The sequence below is a fragment of the Epinephelus fuscoguttatus genome, linkage group LG8 (genome assembly GCF_011397635.1).
Source record: "Epinephelus fuscoguttatus linkage group LG8, E.fuscoguttatus.final_Chr_v1".
Taxonomy (NCBI): domain Eukaryota; kingdom Metazoa; phylum Chordata; class Actinopteri; order Perciformes; family Serranidae; genus Epinephelus; species Epinephelus fuscoguttatus.
The window spans coordinates 5021524-5043412 of NC_064759.1; the positions used below are offsets into that span (position 1 = coordinate 5021524).

The window sequence follows — 21889 nt, forward strand, 5'->3', positions numbered from 1 at the left end:
TATTCCCTCCTCCTTTTTCTTCACCTCCTCACTGTCTTTGCCATATTAAATCCTAAATCCTCTCCCCATCCCTACCTCGCCCTTCTCAACCTCTTATTTCACTCCCTTACCTCCTCTCCTGTTCTCCACTTCCTTTCCTTCATCCTACCACCCACTTTGTTGCTCACCTCATGCTTCCTTCCTTGCCATCCTTCTCCATTGTTACCTAACTCCTTTTTCTTCTTCTCTTCTTCCCATTGTCTGTGAACTCCGTCCTCGGCTGTTTTAGATTTTTGCAAAATAATTTGATTTAATTTCGACGACAATATTATAGATAACTTATTGTACTGTGTAGGAGACATAATACAGTAAACTGATCAGTAACCTCAAATCAACTCAGCACACCTCCTCATCCTCCTCTCTGTCTTTCTTCATTTATATCTTACTTCTCTCCTCCTCCTCTTCACCCTCAGTCTTCTCCTCTTCCTCTCTCGCCGCCTCCATCACCCCCCTTTTCACTGTGTTTTCTCTCCTTGCCGCCTCTCTTCTCTCCCTCCCCCCCACTGATCTGTGAGAGAGGTAGTGTGATGTTCATTTGTTGTTGTTGTCAGGTTTAGTCTGTGTGTGTGTGTGTGTGTGTGTGTGTGTGTGTGTGTCTCCCGGGACTGTGTGTTACTGAGATGAAGCAGAGTCACATGCCGCTGTCGTCTGGAGGCGGCGTCATGGAGCATTGCTATCTGCTATCACACACACCCTGACCAGAGGAAAATCCAGTCTGTGTGTGTGTGTGGGTGTGTATGTCTCAGTGTCTCAAGGCTGGGAAAGTCCCTGCTGTCCCCCTCTTACACACGCTTTGACTGTTCGAGTCGAGCTCTTCGTCTGACCTCAGCAGTACAAACAGGCTGCTGTCTGCTGGAGTTTTGTTGTCATGACACCCAGAACCCCCAAATATTCCCCTCCCCATAATTGAGATATTAATTAGCAACACATTAAAAACACCCAGGAAACATTTTAACTTACAATACACAAGTACATAACCAAGTTAAAAGTATAAATGACAGTGAGTGGTGACGCTGAAAAGCGGTTCAAAAACAGCAACACATTGCGTAATATTCCTTAAAAGCAGGGCCGACATCAAGGTATGCACACACACACACACACACACACATGGGTGCTTCTCTGTGACTGACACGTGTCTTACATCAGGTGTTGTTGTTTCTTACACAGTAACTGTTATGTTGCACTGTAGGAGTTTGGAATGTGACCAGTTGTGCAGTCTGAAAGAAGGGCGTGTTCAACAAACGTGACGTTCTGTACTGTTGCCTGTCATGTTGCTGGAATGCACCCGTGACAAAGAGAAGAGAAACACAGAAAGCAAAAGTGCTGCACTAAGAATTCATTCTGTTGTTGAAGGATGAGGCTGCTGATGTAAAGTAAAAACTATTTATTGATGCATTTTCTTCTTCTGTGCTGTCGAGCTCCATTACAAACACATCAGTGCACCACACTGTTGAACACTGACATGTTCCGTCATTACCAGCAGAGATGCACCTAATTATCTGCTCAGCATCATAATTGACTGATATTCCTCTTGTTGACTGTCATCAGCCAATCAGCAAATACGAACATGTTCACCGATGGATGTCTTTCTGTTGTGTCACATCAGTTTTGCGCAGACTAAAAAGCAGACACCCCGACTAACAACGTCCCATCATCCCGGGGACAATACAAAATGTGTGACGTGTGACGAACAGTGATCTCCCTGGGACGCCGTCAGGACAAAAGGACACAGTAAACTCACTATTGACGCATCAGAGGACACACCTTATTGTGTCCCTGTTAGTGTTTCAGTGTGAACAACAAATCTGTGTTGACATCAGCAGGAGGAGAGCTAGTTAATGTTAGCTGTTAGCCGTTAGCAGCTAGTGGCAGGAACTAATGGTATGTTCCATTTGCAGTGGGAAGTCGAAATTTCCCATTTCACATTAACGCCCCCCTACAGTGTGTGTATGTGCAAAATGCAGCATAATGTGTTAACTCGTATCGCTAGCAGTGGCTAACCTGGCACGAACTGGTATTGCTAACAACATCTTGGTTTTGACGACTTGTACTGGAATGTAGCCAACTTCTATTTAATTAAAATGAGTATAGGTGAAGTTAGATTGTAACATTCTCATGATGTGTTCAAATGTAATCTTGTAAAACATAGTTTTTGCGGAGAAACTTGAATAAATGCAGCTGTTTGAAGAAGACGTGTTGATGTTTTCACAGCAACATAAAACAGATCCTCGGGAGGAAATTGTGAGATATTACAAGGAGTAAAAAGGCTATTAAAGCTGTTATTTTTAAAAACGTTTTTCATGTCAAAGAAGGTAATTTTAGAGGTTGTTGTATGAATATGTCTGATTGAATTAGTGTTCATTCAAATGTAGTGTAATCAGGCACTGAATGACTTTTAAACAGTTGATTTATTTCTTTATAATGAAGATTTCTTTGTTTCCCTGGCATGAAGGGGGAATAAATAACAACAAAAACAAAATAAACAACAAAAAACCTCATCAGTATCGTTCCAGAATTTCACAATCATTGCTTCTCTATTTACCATGAACACACACACTGTAATTTATTTTGACTCAGTCCCACACACACCGTACTGCTGACACAAATACTCACTAGAGCAACAAATGTGGATTAATCCGCCGCTGAAAATAGTCCCAGCAAATGCAATATTTTCCGCTGTTTTTTTTTTTTTTTTGCTAAAGTCTACAGTGAGCATCTGTTTGAGGAAATTACTGAGACTCTGTTTAAAGATCTGTAAGTATTTCTGCCAGTATGTCACCACCGTTATTCTTTTCAGTCGTCAAAGTCTTAGTTTATTATGACATGTTTTTTTTTTCTTTTTAAATCAACCACTGCAGTGAGATCATTTCAGCTGGTTTCTATACAAATCAAAGAGTTTCAAGAATTTTTAAAGAAAATAAATCTAAATTTCCCGCCCTGTTTTGTTCTTGGTTCAAGATGCTGACTCTCATTTCTGATAAAGGCTGGACACAAATTGGTTTTGATTGGAAATATGTTTTTAAAATACAATGCTGAGAGGTAAGAGAGCCAAAAACATCAAATCCTCAGACCTTATAATAACCTGCAATTAGACAAGCACACATGGGAAATGCAGTTCACAGTTGTAGTCCAAACACATAGGAAGCTCCAGTGATTGTGATGAAATGTTGAAATAATATCATTTGCTTTAAGAAAACAAGATTTTCTCAATAAGCGTCAAAGCTGACTTAATAAGTGGGGGATTTTTTTTGCAGTGTTGGATGGAAAGAGTTCAGGGACATTTGTGTGTGTTTTACAGCGAGACGACTGAAACAAAAGAGGAAAGACGTGCATGGAGAGACAGAGTGGGAATAAAATAGTTCTGGAGAGAGCGTGACACGGTTTTGATGTGGAGGAGCTGCAGAGAAATCAGAGCGCCGCCAAAAAAACACTGTTTGAGCTGCAGAAAGGATGAGGAGCATGTGGTGCGACAGAGCTATCCAACTCGCTAATGAGAACACACACAGGCAGACATCAGCACACACACACACACACACACACACACACACACACAAAAAGAGCCGAACGTGCTCACTGAGGCAGGCGAGCAGAGACAGAGTTCACAGGTAGATACAGATACTGAAAACATCAAAACAGACAAACACACTACCTCCTCCACCCCTCCCTCTTCACTTAATCACTCTCTCTCTCTGTTTCTGTGTCTCTCCAGCGAACGGCTACATCAGTGCCAGGGCCTCCCCGGGCCTCCTCTCCGTATCCAACGGCAACAGCCTGGGGAAAGTAGTCCCGGCTAAGTCTCCGCCTCCGCCCAGCCCTCAGATGGTCAACAGCCGCAAGCCGGACCTGAGGGTCATCACCTCGCAGAGCGGCAAGAGCCTCATGCAGCTGGTGAGAACACAACTACGGCAGCCACGGGGGGACAAATGATGGTCCAAGCTCACAGAGAACAGGATGAAAAATGGAGTCAGAGCTGAATGTCAACAGCAATTTAACTCAAAATAAGTGGAGGTTAGGTAGTGCCTGGCAAACTCCAGTGTCAGCTTAGCTCATGAGGACAGATTTTTATTGGTCAGTGGTGTTGAGCCAATCATGCTTAAAGCCCCACTCCAGCCAGTGTTGCTTCCTGGTTTATGATTAATATTCTTTTTAAAACAGAGAATGGGGGTGTGGTGAATACTCAGATGTAAGATCAACTCATTTACAGCCCCTCCAGGTTGTCACGATGGTGCAACCACAACATTTAACGCAAGTTCAGGCAGTCCACGTGAATTCTGTGCAACCTGGCAATTATGTTCAATCACTGCAACTTTACTGCAAATTCCACTGTTTAAAACGGGTAGAATTTAATTTCATCGTAGAGCTGCGTGCAGCGTGTTGATTCGCTCAGTTTCTCTCTCTGCTTATCATGCCTTACCTTCAAAAACAGATTCTAATTCTATGGTGAACACTGGACGCTCATAATAATGATAAGCGCTGAATGTGAATCACAACTATTTTTGCAATTTTCACACGCCCGCAACATAACATCGTAACTTGCATCGCAATGTTTTTAGAAAAGCTGCTGTGAAATCAGACATTTTGCGCCACAACAATCTCAGAAACAGCCCGCGAACACCATGAGGGATCCATGCTATCGCTATTAGCGAGGATAGCATTAGCACATAAATTATGTAGAGGAGAATTTTTTTCCACCCTCTTCACCTTGTAAGTGCTATATCGTAGGCAACTGGACTTGCTTGCGTTTCTTGAAGACATTTCGCCTCTCATCCAAGAAGCGTCTTCAGTTCAGTTCAGCTTCTTGGATGAGAGGCAAAACGTCTTCAAGAAACGCAAGCACTTCCAGTTGCCTACGATATAGCACTTACGAGTACCATGACCTGGACGACTGAGAATCTTCACCGACAAGCCACCTTCTTCACCTGAAAACGAGGACCCCAATGAGATGAAGGTCATCACGCCATGTGCAGTTGAGCCATTGGCGAGCAGCCTAGCAGCTGTTACCTGTCACGGTGATGTAACTCGATCATAATAGCCGTCACAAAAATACCTTTGCTACTTCAGATTGTGCGACTGGGCTAGCCTGCTGAACGAGGGCGTCGCTGAGCAGCGGCCCTCAACCTGTTCTTTGGCTCAGTGGGTGTGTGTTCATGGATGAGTTAACTCACACAGCTCAGGGCGGGTTTGTGCTCGTGATGATGACTAGCTAGCTCACAACGATGTTTCAGTTCACTGCTCAGACACAAAGAGGCACAGTGGACCTGCATGATGACCTGCAGCTTCTTCCACAGTCACACGTCATCGTCCTGTTTTAGCAACAACCTTATTTTTTTAACTTTAAGCGCAAAATTTGTCAAAACATATTCGGCTAACACTGTGGCTAATCAACATGGACAGGAAGTGACTCAGAAATATATTAAAAATATCATAGAAATGCTGAAATACACTGGAGTGGGACTTTAGAAATGAATAATGGTTTGTCTTAGCAGCTCTTGGTGACCAGGGTTAGTCAGCAGTCTTTCTTTGTCCTCCTACGTATTGTGATTCTGACACTGTCGTCTAACACAGCCGGCCTCATGCAAGAACCAATATGTCGCGTTTGACATCTCATACAAGTCAGGTACAGATCGTCTTCCTCTCTCAGCAGGGAAACTTTTGTTTGACATCATGCCGTAATCTGAGTGAATTTTGGATATAAATATGTTACCAAAATCAGCAATATTCTGGCAGGAAAACTTCTGCCTCAGGGTGTTTGTGCAGGTCTCTGTTCAGGTAAACATCCTGTCTCGCACCCAAGAGTGTAACACTACGGGATGTATTTCACTGACTCCCATTTTAATCTAGTGGTATCCAACTTCATGCCAGACCATTCCACCTTTATTTCTGTCACAGCACGGCTTTGTGATGACACAGCGGTGACGGCCGTAGTCATATTTGCATAGTTTTGACTGCTAACAGCAGCGTTGCAAGTTTCCACTACACAGGACACCTTACGTGGCAAGTCAGGGCTGTTTATTATCTCACAGAAACACACACACCGATGAACAGCTGGCAGTCATTCAACCGGCAGTTGAAACAAGCAACTTACAACAAGTTAGTGCAGGAAGAGTTTGGTGAACATAGGAGACTAGCAAGAGGTTTACGATCATGCTGGTTGCCATGGAATCAGGCCGACAGTAGATGAAAGACGGACAGCACCTTCTGATGGCACGAGAAACACAAACAGACAGTCTAACAAATGGCAGGACAGTAAAATGAAACATCCATGAACTTTGAGCGGCAGTGCCTTCTACCATAACCAGTCTCCGCCAGCCTCTCCTGAGTTCACCATCCTGCTCTAACATCTAACATGATATCTGGTTTGCTGCCTACCAGCTCCCTGATTCTATGTAAAGGCAGCATCAGAATACGAAAAAGGTTCTTGCATGAGGCCCATAAAAGTTGCAGGTTTCCAACAGATACTCTGAGCCTGTTGCATCATTATCATTCTGCGTCTTTCTACCCTGGCTGTTACTGCCAGAAGCTGCATCTGTGTAAATCTGTCTCCAGGTTTAAAATGCTTTCTTTCTGCTACATCAGTTAATTTAAATTTCTGCAGCCTTTAAACACATGATAATTAAGTTCTCTGTTCATTTGTTGAAAGTTTACTCTGCTCTTGGAAGCCACAAATCCAGACAAATCCTACAGAACGCTTCTTGGAGATGTTTAAATAAACACTTCACATCTATTTATTTGTTGTAGAAATATGGATATTCCTCTTTTTCTGTTGTGCAATTCAACATCTGGATCCAGTCGTTCTCCTTCAGTCAGCCATCGATCTGTTTGGCTGCACTTTGACTTTATAGTCAAGGAGTTAAACTTTAGAGTCAATGCTGCCTGAGAGCTACAGGCCCTGTTTCCATGTAAAAGTATCGCTGTAATTCAAATTATGAACCACTCTTCTTTACCAGACTTAAGTTCCTTTTAATGCATGCTCATATTTGGCTGCAGTTAGTTGTTGCAGAAACATAACTCTGTTCTTTACTCCCCCTCCTCGGCCCGCCGTGCAGACAGAGGAAGAGCTGGAGTTGGTGAGTGAGGTGAATAGACTTTTAGACTTTTAGCCTCGTGGATGTGGTGTCGAACTCTGTGTGATCTCACCGAGCATGAGTGTGACACCGCCAGCAAACTCATCCCATCAGGGCTGCCTCAGTGGCACCGGTGCTGTGATGAGAGGAGGAGGAGAGCAGTGAGAGTGTCAGAGCACCTGGTGAACTCAGAGCATCAGAGACACGCAGCGGACCAATCAGCTGGCTGCACTGGTTCCTGGACGGTTCGGACAGTAGCATTCAGGGTTCGCTCTGAGAGTCCCATCACAGCTGTACACTTGAGTCAAGTCACCAACAGAAGGACTTGAAATTTGACTTGCTTGACACATGACCCCCAAACAACTTGACTTGGACTTGAAGTTTCAATAACGATCCCAGAACAATACTGAATAAATGAGACGAGCAGGCCTTGCATATTAAATGCAAGGACTTGATCTCACTTAGAAAAAGCTGCATTACTTAAAGCATCACTCAGACCAGACTGACTCGTGATTTGCTTTTGAAGATTTGAAGAAATAGTTTGAGAAATAATTTCGAGAAATACTCTTATTTGCTTTCTTGCAGAGAGTTAGATGAGAATACTGATACCACTCTCATGTCTGTACAGGAAATATGAAGCTACCTCCAGCAGCTGGATAACTTAGCTTAGCTTAAAGACTGATGAGAGGGGAGAACAGCTCGCTTGGCTCTGTCGAAGAAAATCCATTTAAAAACACTGCAAACAGGGAGTCTGCAGCTCCTTGAAAAGTCTTAAAGTGTCTTAAAGTTGATTTTATAATTTGCAGACCATAAAAGTCATTAAATGGTCTATAATTTGAATTTTTAAGGTGTAATTACCACAAACATTTTATCTATTGTCATTTATCCATCTTTTAATTTCTTGTTGTCAAAATGAGTCGAGCTCTTCTGTATGAAAGTCCACATTTCTAATGTTACAGGTCTCTAAATCTATCACTGAACCTAATGCTGTCTTTTTACTTTATACTTGCACTAACCTGTTGGCAAAATTTAAATTAAACCAACTTACTTTAATAACCATATTCCTACATAAAACCTCGTCCTGCACAGGACAGCATGTATAAACCATTCTTGAGAATTGGCACAAATCACGTCCTGCCAAAAAAGCCTAAAAATTAGAACTTATCAACACAGTCATTTTGTTTTTGGGGTGAAACATGATTTTTAAAGGATGTATATGTATGAGAAAATAATGATAAACAAAATATTTTGATCTGCTTTCATTTTCTTTAACTTCTAAACTTGCCCTGTGTCAGAAAACAGCGTTGTTCCAGACAAAAAATTACAACTTTATTATTAATTAAAATGTGTTAAAAACCTTTAAAATCTAAATCTAAAACTGACAGTAAGATGTGAAAAAGATGTGCCCCACATTTTTGTCAACTTAAACATCATTTAATCATGTATAACAGGAGTCAGTTGTATCACATGGACTCCTGTCTCACTTCCTGTTTTCCAAAAAGGTGTGAATGCTGCTCAAGTGCTCTAAGCTTTTATTGTATGTTAATTTAAAAAGTACTGCTATCATGTGTGTCCTAACCACGACAGGTCAACTCTGTGGCCTTTCTAAATCCAAACTAAATAAGAATTATGGTTTAAAAATAAGTATTTTGATAAGCATTTGGAAAACTCTTAGCGACTCTGAAAAATAAAATGGCTCCTCACTGCTCTGTCAGATCTCAACTCTGACATCCGTCATGTATGATACTCAAGAAATAATGATTGGTCCATGATAATGATTGTTGGTCCATCACAAGGTTTAACAGTCAAGACTTTGATCCTTAAAGGGGAACTAATGTTTTTTTCAACCTGGGCCCTATTTTCCCATTACTTTTGTCTAAATGAGTGACTCTCCGAATCCAGCTAAAGGTAAACACAGATGATCATTTCTCCTTTCCGTTATGTTGTCGGATAATTATACTAACAATCCGAGCCTATCTGTGTGAAAAATGCACTTTTAGTGGACGTATTTTGACGTTGTTTGACGCTGTCTGAGTGCCCTATTATTTAATATAGCACGCGCTCATGGGCTGCAGGCAGGTCAGCCCTAGCTTCGTACTGCAGAAATGTCAAATATTAAACATCCTATCACTCCTTTAGACAAAAGTAGATCGGAAAATAGGGCCCAGGTTGAAAAAAGCATTAGTTCCCCTTTAAAATATATTTTCTAGTAAAAACCAAAACCTCAAAAGTAAAGTTTTGTCCCAGTTCTCAAGAAGGAGGAATATACTGCTTATCTTTAAACTCACCTGGAGTGCTTGAATAAGACAAAGAGGATTTGTCCAGAAATCAGTCCTAAATTTGGTTAAAGATTATCTTTAAGAGGGCTTAAAAAGCATCAAACTGAAGTGTGTGATACCTGTAGACACCCTGTCTGACGCTCACTTATTAACACGTGTCTCATTTGTTTAATCTGTAGATGAACCAAAGTGTAAAAACAAGTTATGAGCCAGACTGTGTCTTAGTTTGGACTAGCGTCATGCTTAGTGTACATTTAACTCAAGAAAACAAATAAGCATATTTCCCAAAATGTTAAACTATGACTTTGACTTCCTTACCTGCTTAAAAGTTGGTGCTAATTTCCAACCCTGATATTATCTTTAATTTGTGCCAATATATCCCCCTAAATCCTACATGCTGGACCTTTGAAAACACATAAAAAAAAACAATGATAAAAAACTAGTGTGCGTTAATATAGTGCTGGTACAATGGGGCTTAAAGTGGCATTTGTGCAGCACAAACAGACCGTAGAGGAGATACTGAGGGAACCGGAGCGACCAGCTGACTCTCCGCTGTGTGTGGAAGCTGCTCAGCATGTGCATGTTTGGTTTCATCTGCGTGTCGACGCTCCGAGGATCAGAGCGAAGAACGATCACAAAGTCTCCAACCTGGAACACAGGCGGACATGCTGGAGTTTGACCCTTTCACTCCTACACCCACACACTCATGCATGCTGACATGTGTTCATGCATATTTCTCTGCATAAATACACACACACACCTCAAAACAAACACCTCACATTGTGTATTCATTCCTCGCATACCTCTCTGCACACATTCACACACTTTCCCAATACAAACACACATCATCTCTGCTCATCTCTCGTCTGTCAGCCTCGTCGATGCATGCGTTCCTGTCAGCATGATTCTCCAGCACAGCGATGCCTCTCATAACACCTTCCACCGTGACGCTACATCTCACAAGCGCCCGGCCCCGGCGACAGCGTTGCCGTGCCAACGCCGCCTTGAGATGCGAGACACTTCTCATCTTGCACGCAGATGTTAAAGTGTCACCGAAAAGTTAAACGCCTCAGAGAGAACTGAGGTGCTTGGATTTTTCTCACAGGGAGCAGAAACGCTTCTGACTGTGGCACGATGCATAAAACATCTTCCACTGGCCTGCACAGGCAAAGTGAAGTGATGTAACACTTCATTATGTCACTCTGGAGTTATTACTGCTCTGGTGGATTTGTTTTAGAATATTTCTCTTTATTTAGTCTGCCCATAAAACTTCAGATGTGGCAGGGAAACTGAGGGTGGAGAGTTAATTAGAGTTGCTGCACTTCAGCTTTATAAAGAAAAGGAATCAATTAAATCGCAGCATAATGTATTTGTTTTTAATTCCAACTCGAAGTGAAACAAGCTGTGTTTACAGTGAAATATTTCAGTAGTAATAGTGTAATTAAATTGTTCTCAGTCACATTACCGAGGTCTCTGCATCCACTCTGCTGTACAGTGGAAAGCACATGCTAACCATTATCATTATTGCTGTTGAAAATGGATGAAGTCATGTGCCGTGAACTCCAACACTCAGCCCATATAAGGAGAAAAAGGCGCAAATCTTGTGGAACTCAGACCAGGTTTTCTCACGACATGAAGCTGCAACACTGGATCCAAAGATCCAAGACAGAGAAGGTTTAGATGTAAATGTTTTAGCATCTTATGCCAGAGCATTCACACAATTACAGGCTTTTCAAATCTTGTTATATGCCGGGTTCCAGTGGTCGTGAAAACCCTGGAAAAGTTATGAAATTAGAGAAAACTGTGTTTCAGGCTTGAAAATGGTTTGGAAATAATACATGTCTAGATGTTCATACGAGCCATACTTGGCCATACTTCCAAACAACGAATGATGGTGATTGATGAACGGATGATTTTTGCTGCAGCTGCAAGATTCAGGATAGTTGTTCATAGACTGCAGCAGCTGCAGAGTGCAGGCGCAGAGGACAGCTCCCCCAAAGCAGAGGCTGCTGTTATTTTAGGGAGCACTTGATTTGATGTGCAGAGAAGTTCTCTATGAGCAGAGCGCGCATTTGAAACATCAATATCGCAGCTGATCATGTCCATTTAATTGTGGAAAACCAAAATCCTGATTAATGTTTGATTAATTGTGCAGCCTTACACTGAGGTTCAGGAAAGGTTGCAAAACAAACAGCCATCAAACAGCTGCTCCTGCTGGTCGATGATGTAATGGCTGTTGCCTGTCTAGAAACAAACAGCCACCAGCTGACTGGTAACAAACGTTGAGCTAAAATACGTTCATGAAAACATTTTAGAGGAGAATTTGAATAAAATCGTAGTTTATATTTGATCGGTTACCATTTAACGTTTGATCTGAGAGTGATGTGAGTGTGAGGGCTGGCTCGGGATCCACCTCTGTACTCTTTGTGTCTGCGTAAAAAAGAAAAAGGAGGAAGTACAATCTGTAGTTCAAGTAACAGCCGAAGAAATCTGCTTATTTGCCAACTCGCAGAAAAATCAGAAAGATCCAGGCGCTGGCAGGAAGTTTAAAATAGTTCATTTACACATTGTTATTACACAAAGCTCATTGAAATACGGCTACAGCATGCCTTTAAGATTTTGACACAAGACCCTTTCAGATATAATCTACTGGAAAATTGCAAATATTAAGCATAAATTAAGCAGATGCAGATCACTCTTCTGAGTGTGAAATTTATACATCTTTATATTGGATTTGTTTTTAAAGACCAAATCAGAGTGTTGAGCAAACACTGTCTTACTTGATGAGTTTTTAGCCACCTAAAAAAGGTCCACAAAAAGAGTCGATATCCATATCAGTGTACGCTATATTGACAATATTTTCACCACTTTTTCTCGCCATCAGACGTCTTTTCTGACAGAGAATTGAAGCTGTTATGTCAAAGCCACCAAACTCCACTGACAAAAGCAGTAATTTTATTTAGCAGAACACTGGAGTTGTTGGTCCACCGCAGCATCATGTGTTAGTGTGTAAGGTAAAACAGAGCAGATATTCAAATATAGTGCACACTTGCACTGATACTGATTTTTCTTAGGTGGCTCAAATGTTAGGGATGCATGATACTGGATTTTTTTGCTGATATGATGATATATAACAACTAATTTGGCCAATAACTGATATGGATTGATCCACTTTTTCCCCCACCTCATTTTTGTAACATCAAGTTTCTACTATAGTGGAATTAACATCATATTATACATGCATAATTTTATCGTGACGGCCCACCAGCATATTGAGAAGTGAAATACAATACATTGAAATGTATGTAATATTAATTCATCTTGCAAAATAAGCATAAATAAAAAATAAGCATGTTGGCGGATTCTAATAGTTCATTTTAAAGCTGACATTGGCCAATACCAATGACGTGCCGATATTATCGTGCATCCCTGTTAAATATGTTTTGCTGCGGCCCCATCTACAGTACAGCGGTGCATTGTTTCACTTCTGTGCGGATAGATTTAGTTACTCAAAACATTAGCAGAGCAACTAAGTACATAAAATAAGCACAGCAGAAACATTCAAACCACCGTGTTTAACTACATATCTTTGAATGTTACACTGACTGTGGAAAATGACAACAAAAACAAACAAGTTTGCTGATTTAACACATCTTAAAAAATTCAAATCAGCTGCTAGTTCTCTACCCAGGAGTGATTATTGTTGTTAGCGTCACAGTGATTAGGTCTGTATTCAGCTTGAGACCCTTTAGAACCACCCTCTGGCCTCCTAAAGGACCCCAGACCCCATCCTCAGAAACCACTGTAGCAGTAACCTCCTCCACTTCCTGTATCTCGATGTTCAATGTCCGCCATCCATCTCTCTGTCTTCCCAGAATGCTCAGCGGCTAGGTGGCTCCCAGGTGGCGCAGTCGCTCACCACGCCAGTGGTCTCCGTGGCAACCCCCAGTCTCCTAGCGCCCTTCTCCGGCATGCAGACAGCCTACAACACTGGTAAGACAGCGAAGGCAACGCTGCCTTCCCCACCCACAGCAACACAGGACTGAATCTGTCTGTTTCCATCAGGGCCAGAAATTAAAACACCACATCCACCAGGACCGAATTAAAAAAGATGGAAAAGATTAAACATCAAGACGAGTAAAAGATCTAGTCTGCATTATATCATGAAATATCTTAAGTGTCGTGTAGGAACACTTGAAAATCTCGCAGTGTGATGCCACAAACCACTATGAATATTCACTTTGTTCATTGTGTGAGAGCTTCTGGAATGATTCCACTTCAAAGGTCTCCATTAATATGGATTAGCCCTGATTAATATTGATGCGCCAGAAAGTTGTATGATGTAAAACAATCCCCCTCCCCCCTCCTCCTTCCTCCCTCTTTCTCCCTCCATCCGTTAATCTCAGAGTACCAGCTGACGAGTGCAGATCTCACAGCGCTCCAGACGTTCACACCACCAGGGCTGGTGCCTGGCAACATGGCTGCCTGGCAACAGCAACAGCAACCAGCAGTCTCCCAGCAACAACAGCAGCAGCAGCAGCAGCCCGGCCTGGCGTCGCTCAGTAACTTGGTGTAAGCTCCTTTTTCTTCATTCAATAAACTCATAAATCCGATTATTTGCTGACCTTTGACCTTTCCCCTCGAACATATAGACAAACACATAGACTTTTATCAGCGCCGTGCAGGTCAGCTGATTCAGCTCACCAGCCGTAACACATAAAACACTGGAAGCACCTCTCCCATACGGAGCTGTAGCATCACCCCAGCTGTGGTTGATTCATCTTTGTGGTGACCTAGATACTTCCCCCCCGCTCAGCTCCGACTCCCACTGGAGTCCCACTCTGATTTAGCTCCTGGTAGCTGCTAGTTGTGTTACACACAGACACACAGGATTCTTACTCTGAGAGCCTCAAAAGAAGAAGTTCTGACTGCATTGCTCTTCTTAATTGGCCAACGAGTAAGTGACAGCAAGGATGTGATGTCAGCTAGAGAATAAATTGACTGTTCAGGATGCACTCAGGACCACCTCAGATAAACAGACTACAGGTGTCCCCATTTCGTCCCTGCCACTGAGAGGGTCTGGAAACTCTTTGCACCTCTGGCCCACCTGCACAGGTGTTTTCAGTTCCTCAGTCCTCCTCAGGGCGACGGGCCTTTCTCAGAACAGAGTATGAGCTCACGTCCTGACTCTGCAGTTCAAACTCCACGATGCAGTGTGCTCATGCACAGTGGAAACTGTCATATATGATAAAGACTTTAGTTGTTCTTTTATCTCAGACATGTATTAGGATGTTACATACCTTGACATATTTCAGCAGAAACTTCCGCCTTCCTCAGAAGTGTCACTTGGTGGTGGTTGTGACGCATCTTTATCAGCTGATCTATCAATCAGCTGATATTAGGAACGTGTGACCATCCTGTCAGAAACTGACACACCTGGGGCAGCGTCCTGGAGAGGCAGCAGACGGACAGTAGGAGGCGTGACGGTCACGCCTCCCTAACATCAGCTGATTTACAGATCAGCTGATAAAGACGTGTCACAACCACCATCAAGTGACACTTCTGAGGAAGGCGGAAGTTTCTGCTGAAACATGTCAAGATATGTAACATCCTAACATGTCTGAGATAAAAGAACAACTGAAGTTATTATCAGAAACTAAAGACATAATAAACACCAATATGTCATGTATGATGGTATGAGTGTGCGGTATTATGATGCGCAATAGACGCACTGACGGACATACAATGTCAAATGAGGCAAATTACTGTAGCCCAGGCTAGTATTTGCTTAAATCACTGAACTCAACAGGCGTATATTAGGGACAGATGTCCACATGGGACAGGCCTTTAATTCCTTTTACACAAATCTGTTGCTCAGCAAAGATTGGAAATAGTGGATTGGAAGTGTGTGTTTTTCAGAAATAAAAATGTTATTCTGGGTCTTAGAAAACTCATTTTGTCCATGAAAATGTGTGGGAACACTGAGATATCGCAATAGTATGCTGTATCAATTTTTCCCCATGCCTACACGATCAGAGCTCTAACAGTTGTTAAAGTGGCTCAAACTCTCCCCATCACCTCTGGTTGATGCAGAATACTACTGGGTTTGTGTCAAACCAAGTTCACACAAGTTAGTTTCAGGTGCATCCTTGATAAAATGTATCAGAAGGACTGGAAACACCTGTGTGGGTGTGCAGGGCCGAGAATGTTCAGTTTAGCCTGAGCTGATTCAAACAAGTCACCACAGTGAACATTTCTGTCGTGCTTTGAGTTGTAGACGTCAACTCAACTCTTGGCTCCACTGAAACATATCAAATAATCCTGTTGAGCTCCTGGTTATTTAACTGGAGGCACCTCATGTCAGGTCTGTAGAGGTTTACTTAAGTTTCAGCCAGTAACATTCAGGGAACAGGTGAAATAATAACATTTTCTGAAAAAAAGATGAAAAACACTGCAGCCAACTACAGCTGGACAGGTGGGTCACATGAGGTTGGATGCCATTTAGCAGCATTTGTCACCTTTAATTTGTACTGCTTTTTAATGAATGACGTTATGTTTTTTTTAACTGTGTTTCCTTTGACAATTTCCTACATATTTTCCAGGTTTTCTTACTTCTTTTAAATGTCTCATGCTGCTTTAAAAACAGTTTTTTATAGCAGATAAATTCAGATTATTCTGACCCGCTCCTGTCAGGGTTTTGTGATAAAGTTATTTCAGTGATGGAGTTTTTGCCAGTGAGGTGTTTACTTTATTTTGTCTACTCTCTGTTAGCACATCACAGGAAGGTGGGAGCTGCCTTTGGTAGAAATCTCCAGAAGTTTGAAATGTTTGTAGATTATTTTGACGTCTCCACAGCTAACCTCGCCTGAGCTCTGTCAGGCTCATGTTTAGCCGATAGCGCTAAGTCTTTGTGTGGCTGTGCTAGGCTAACCTGTGGATGGGGGAGCGGCTTGTAACTGCCTCTTGTTTTGTCCTCCCTCCCCCCCCTTTTTCTCCACAGCATGTGGGGTGCAGAGAAACAGAGTGCGGAGATGGTTAACTGCATCTCCACTTTTGCTGCTAACCTGAGGTGAATGACATGATAGCATCTGGCCCTATGCAGCTCTGCCATGCCTTTTATGTGTCAAGTCATTCTGCTGCTCACAGACTAAGTACAGAACCAAAATAACCCAAAAATAAGTAACAGAAGAGATGCAATTACATGACAAACATGATACCTAACCTTTTCTTTCCATGTGTATGTTGGATGTGATGCGTGTTGTTGCTCCACTGTGTCTCAACTTCATGGCTCCTTCAGTTTCGTCAGTTCCAGATGATCAGTTTACCCGTGTGGTTGTTAGAGTCTTCGTGCCACCTTAAGCTCAGATCTGAAGCTCTTTGGAAGTGTCATGAACAAAGAGGAAGACGCTGCAGTGTGACAGCAGCAGTGCCTCGCTACAGTCTCTGGGTGCTGCTTTCACTACCAAACAGCGTCCTGGTGCACAGCTGTGTGCCACTGACATGCTTACTGCATTAAAATTTAACTTTTTAGCCATTTAGCTGTCACTGTCAGCAGACAGACAGACATAGACTTCAATTCCTCAGACACATGTAGGCCCAGGATACCTACAGTGGCACGACTAAACAGAATAATTTAGATGTAGCATAGCTGTCAGAGCCAGTTATTTAGATAGATCACATTAACTGAAATGCAGTTTGGAATTTGATAATCAGTTAACAGTCTGTAACACTTGTGGGTCTGCTCTAACTCTGATGATTTCTGGTAGCTGTACACACACAACGAGCATTTTAAAGGAGAAATTTGCTGCATTTCAAGGGGATATCCAGTCAGTAGTGGGGTTTCCATCCAAATGTATCGAAATTTTTGAGCAAATTTTGTGAAAATGTGCAAAAGAAAATGCGAATTCATGCCCGTTTCCATCCGTTACTGTTTTGCGATTATTGGGAGTCAACAGGAAGAGCAGTAGATGGCGCTTCTCGTGAAAAATGAACAAAATAAAAACACCCCCGTAGAAGAAGAGTGCGCCATGAGATGACGTCATAAGAGAGCGTCTTATGCCCACTGTAAACAACAACACACTGAACTGGCACTCAACAACTGACCATGGACAGATTCCTGATAAACCTGTCAGCTCTTGGGAGAACACTGGTTAGCATTTCATCAGCGTTCACAGCATATCTAGCCATCTTGAAGAAGAGACAACAAAAAAGAAGTTTAATTTTAAGAGTACTGTCGGAAATAGCTGGAAGGAGACCACCGCGTCATTCTCCGTGTGTATGGGAATGAGGCGTGTGAAGGGCTTTTGGGAAGTAGTTGTCCAGCAGCATTTCAGTCACGAACTCTGGCTGAAACATTTCCATATGTCAAGGGCCACATTTGAGGATCTGTGTGCCGGTACGTCATCGTTTATGCGCAAAACCTGTTTCCATAGCAAAAAGTCCAGTACACCTCTGTCCGAGTGAAGAGCGAGACTTTCATGCATAGTAACACACACACAAGCTTTCTCTGGTTTGTAGACGGCGACAGCATCCGACAAAAACTGAACCCTGAAATTCAGTGCAGCAGAATGATTCAGTTTCTGTGGCATCGGAGGGAAATGTGAGCAAAGGCACCACCAGTTACTGTTTCTAGTCGCTGTAGTTCTTCAGTTCGGTCGGCTAAATACCCTGCCTGAATATCCAAGTCGGCTAATACACTGTAAAAAATATCCTCACACATAACGTCCTCAGAACTAATAATAAATGATGTATTTTTAGTGAACACACAGCTAGTTTGTTTGACAATAAGGATCATTTGTTTTTGGATGCACATGCGCCCCCTGGATACCCAGAGGTGGGGAAAAGACATACAAGCCCAAATAACATGAAGTTCTTACGAGCACCACTGACGTCACTGGTTCACAGCAGGTTTTGAAGCAGCCTCCAGAGACACAAAATCCCAAACCCACTACTCCTAGGTCCTCAAAATGAAGCAGCGAGGGGTAGAAATCTTTCCCTAGGAACTGGGACAACACTCACTACGTCACCGTGTCGGTTACGTTCACGCATACGTAACTATTTTAAACAGGAAGCTGCGAGCCATCTACATTTCCAACCAGCATCTACAATGAAGTCTCATTCATCCTACCTATCGCGTTTGCCGCATTCATCATGCTTCGTTTGATGAACGACAGACGACAGGGGACTTCTGCTAGCTAGCTAACGAGCTAACATTACGAGGCAGCATAGTTACACTCGCTGGCGAGTTATTGCAGTGTGATAATTTTGCAGAACAGGACAGATGACAGACGCCAGATAGTGTGAGCTAGCTAGCTAGCTAACAAGCAACCTGACGACGGTAACGTTAGCTATGTATGAACTTTTTTCCCGGTCTTTTGCTCGGTGGTAGACATGGCAACGTCTACCCCTCGCTGGCAAGTCAGCATCTGAAATCCCTAGCATCTGAAAGGGCTAGTTTCATACCCACTACCCCTTGTTATGCCCCCTACCCCTACATGCAAAAAGGAATTGGGACACCCGTACCCCTTCCGGGAACACACAAATCTAGGGGTAGGGCTAAGGGGGGGTATTGGGATGGGCCCAAAGAGCACTATAAAAGACATGTTGTTTTATGTCACACTCCACCAGATGAGTTGGATAGATGAGGTCAATGAAAAATGGAAAAGTTATCCTTTAACATTTGACAGCCCTCTTAATGCTGATATTCTTTTGTACAGAACAGTCTGAGCTACAGATACACACTTTACAGCTGCTCAGAATCTCTGTCACAATAAAAAAGGGAGATAACAGAAACTTGTTTTTTTTTTTAAAAAGACACTTGAAATACTGCGAGCTGTCAGCAGTGAGACTGTTATTTGTTTCTCTGTCTGACAAGCTGAATATTGTCCATGAAAATATGAAAATAGGTTGTTTGTTATTGTATACAGCAGCTGTGACTCCGGGGGGTTGAGCATCTTTGAAAAAGCAGTATATAGTTAACACTCATCCACAGCAGAGCTCCTCATATCGCCTTGTAAATGTTAACAAATGGCCGTCCAGATTGTCTGAAATCATTCAGCAAACAGATCCGTTAAACCGCTCAGAGAGAGAAGAAGCAGCCAGCGCTCGCTTCTTTGCCTCAACACGATTAGCTGAAACAATCCTACTACTGTTTCACTACCGAGAGCAACAGAGAGGGTTTTTTATATCACCCGTGTCCTTAACTCACATAGCAACCACAGCAGGGTCACAACTAATGCTTATTTTCATTCTCCATTCAGATTTTTATCACTTAAAGTGGAAATAGACACGTTTTTTTGCTCTAACTTCTCATTATGAAGTAAATGTTAATTGTACAATGTAATGGCTATAGAATAGTAGAATTTAGCGTTTAGACCAGCTTCCTATAAAGCTTCCCACTAGAAAAAAACCCACAAACATTTGGCTGATGTATTTATAGGAAAGGTTACAATCAGCATTCACTCCCAGGACAAATAACTCTGCAGTAGTCCTGGGTATTTATCAGCTGCAGCTCCAATCAACTCTGATCAGCAGTGATGGAAATACAACACCCAGGTGGACGTGCTAATTTTAGCCCCTTTGCTGGCAAAATGCAATGACGGGCCTCCAGAGATCCGTCTCTGTCCAAGCAGTGCTGGAACATTGATCAAGAATCAAAAGTCAGCACCAAGTTTGAGAGACTGGATAAATAAGAGGAATAAAAAAGAAGTAACAGCCGTAACATTCTCACTGGCCTCTATGCTGCTTTCTGCTGTTTACTTACCTGTTTTCTGGCCTGTCTGTGACGACAGTTGTGACACGCTAGAAAAAAACAAAGGAGGGCACACTCGTTTGCTGAGCCGCGTACACAGCTCTGGTCTATTGGCAATGGGAAAGCACACTGTCACCTATGTTTAACACGTTTTCCCACATTTAAAAAACCCAAATAGACGAGCTTATTTTGGTGGGAAAAATGTGGATTTCATTCTAAAGTTCAAAGGCTCCACTTGCCGCACAAAGGAAGTGCACCAGCCACTGTGCAACCAACCTGGTAGTTATCAGTGGCTGTCCCCAGTTACCAAATCAATATCAGTGTAAGTTCTGTATTATCCTGAACTGAACCTCAGTAACAGTGGAAAACAAAATGCAGTGTATCGTTGGTAGTTGCTCGGCTCTGAGTAGAACAGAAAGAGACCCAGTTGTCTTTGCACCAGTAGCGCCAGCGATGATACCACTTGAGAGCGCAGGAGTGGGGGTTGAAATGTAGTCTGTTCCCAGTTTAAAGGTCCAGACAATCCAAAATGGCATCAAAGAGCTAGCAGCAGCAAAGGCCGACCATTGCGTCACCTCATGTTCCCTGCATCCAGGATTCCAACAGTCATGGAAAACCTGGAAATCACATTTAAGTCATGGAAATTTGTTGTGTGTAAAGAAATTGTTGCAGTATATTTCCACGGATAGCGTTCCATGTGTTGTAACATAACAGTAAGTTTATTTCCTAATGTTGTCCTAATGTAGCTCTAATATGCGTCAATACGTTTTGTTTACCATCACGTACGTTTCTTAATTTTCTCCCCGAATTACATTTCTCTTTTCATGAATGCCCACTAGCTTTAAATTATGCTTGAGTACCGTTTGAATCCGTTTTGTCTGAAAAACGCCAGGCAAAAATTATTATGGGTCCTTAAAAAATCATGGTAAAGTTTTGAAATTTCGTCCATGACTAGTTAGCACATGAATAATTTTGAAAGAACAAATTATTTTCTGTGCACCAGCAAACAAAAACACGATCAAACTGTCTCTATTGAGAAAAACATAATCTTACCTAATATAAGAAGTTTGTTTCGATCTCGCTCCCTCTTGACTTTAGTTGTTTACTTTACTCACTTCCGTTTCTCTTCTTCTGCACTGAACTTCCAATCAGAGTGATTTCATTCTCAGCGTCCGATTTAACATGCAGCATTGGCCATAAAACAGCTGACAAGGGCTGACTGACGGCAACAGTGCAGGACATGCGCAAAAACTAGAGGCGACAGATGCCCACCCAACAACCTGACATTGACCGAGAGTCGATCCTCAGCTTAGTGTGTCAACGCTCTCAGATGTAGAATCCATCCTAAGGTTTCCTTTCGTTCTTGCTGACATTGCGCATGTTGACCAAAATCTTAACTGTGTTAAAATAATCTGTAAATTAATTTACAGAAAAAACTGGTCAGTTGCAGCCATAGTTATAAGCATTAAAAGATTTTATTGAGCGTATCTGTTGTGCCTTAAAATAGCCGAGGCATTCTTTAAAACATTTGGAACAATAATCAGGATTTGAGTGAATAAGCACAACTTTAATTTGATCTGCTCTCAGGTTTGACAGTGGAGTGAACACCAGGCAGGTTTTCTGTGCTGTGTGTGGGATCAGAATGACAGAATCGCTGTCACTGAAAACAAGCAAGCACCACAGAAATGTGGGAAGCTTTCCCAGCACACCAAACTGTTCTCTCGGCACAACGGAAAAATCGTGCCGTCCTAGGACAG

General features: G+C 42.4%; 1 protein-coding gene across 10 annotated transcripts in view; it reads left to right on the top strand.

Annotated features, from left to right (window-relative positions):
• mef2d (myocyte enhancer factor 2d) overlaps window positions 1-21889 on the top strand; it is a 143881-nt gene that overhangs the window by 112021 nt on the left and 9971 nt on the right. For 4 of the 10 annotated variants that reach the window (XM_049582764.1, XM_049582763.1, XM_049582767.1 and 1 more), the window contains 5 exons: window positions 3749-3927; window positions 7086-7115; window positions 13258-13375; window positions 13789-13954; window positions 16383-16451. In XM_049582764.1, the coding sequence (XP_049438721.1) occupies window positions 3749-3927; window positions 7086-7115; window positions 13258-13375; window positions 13789-13954; window positions 16383-16451 (562 nt within the window). The remainder of the gene's footprint in view (window positions 1-3748; window positions 3928-7085; window positions 7116-13257; window positions 13376-13788; window positions 13955-16382; window positions 16452-21889) is intronic. The other 6 variants (XM_049582770.1, XM_049582768.1, XM_049582769.1 and 3 more) reach the window with 4 other exon arrangements.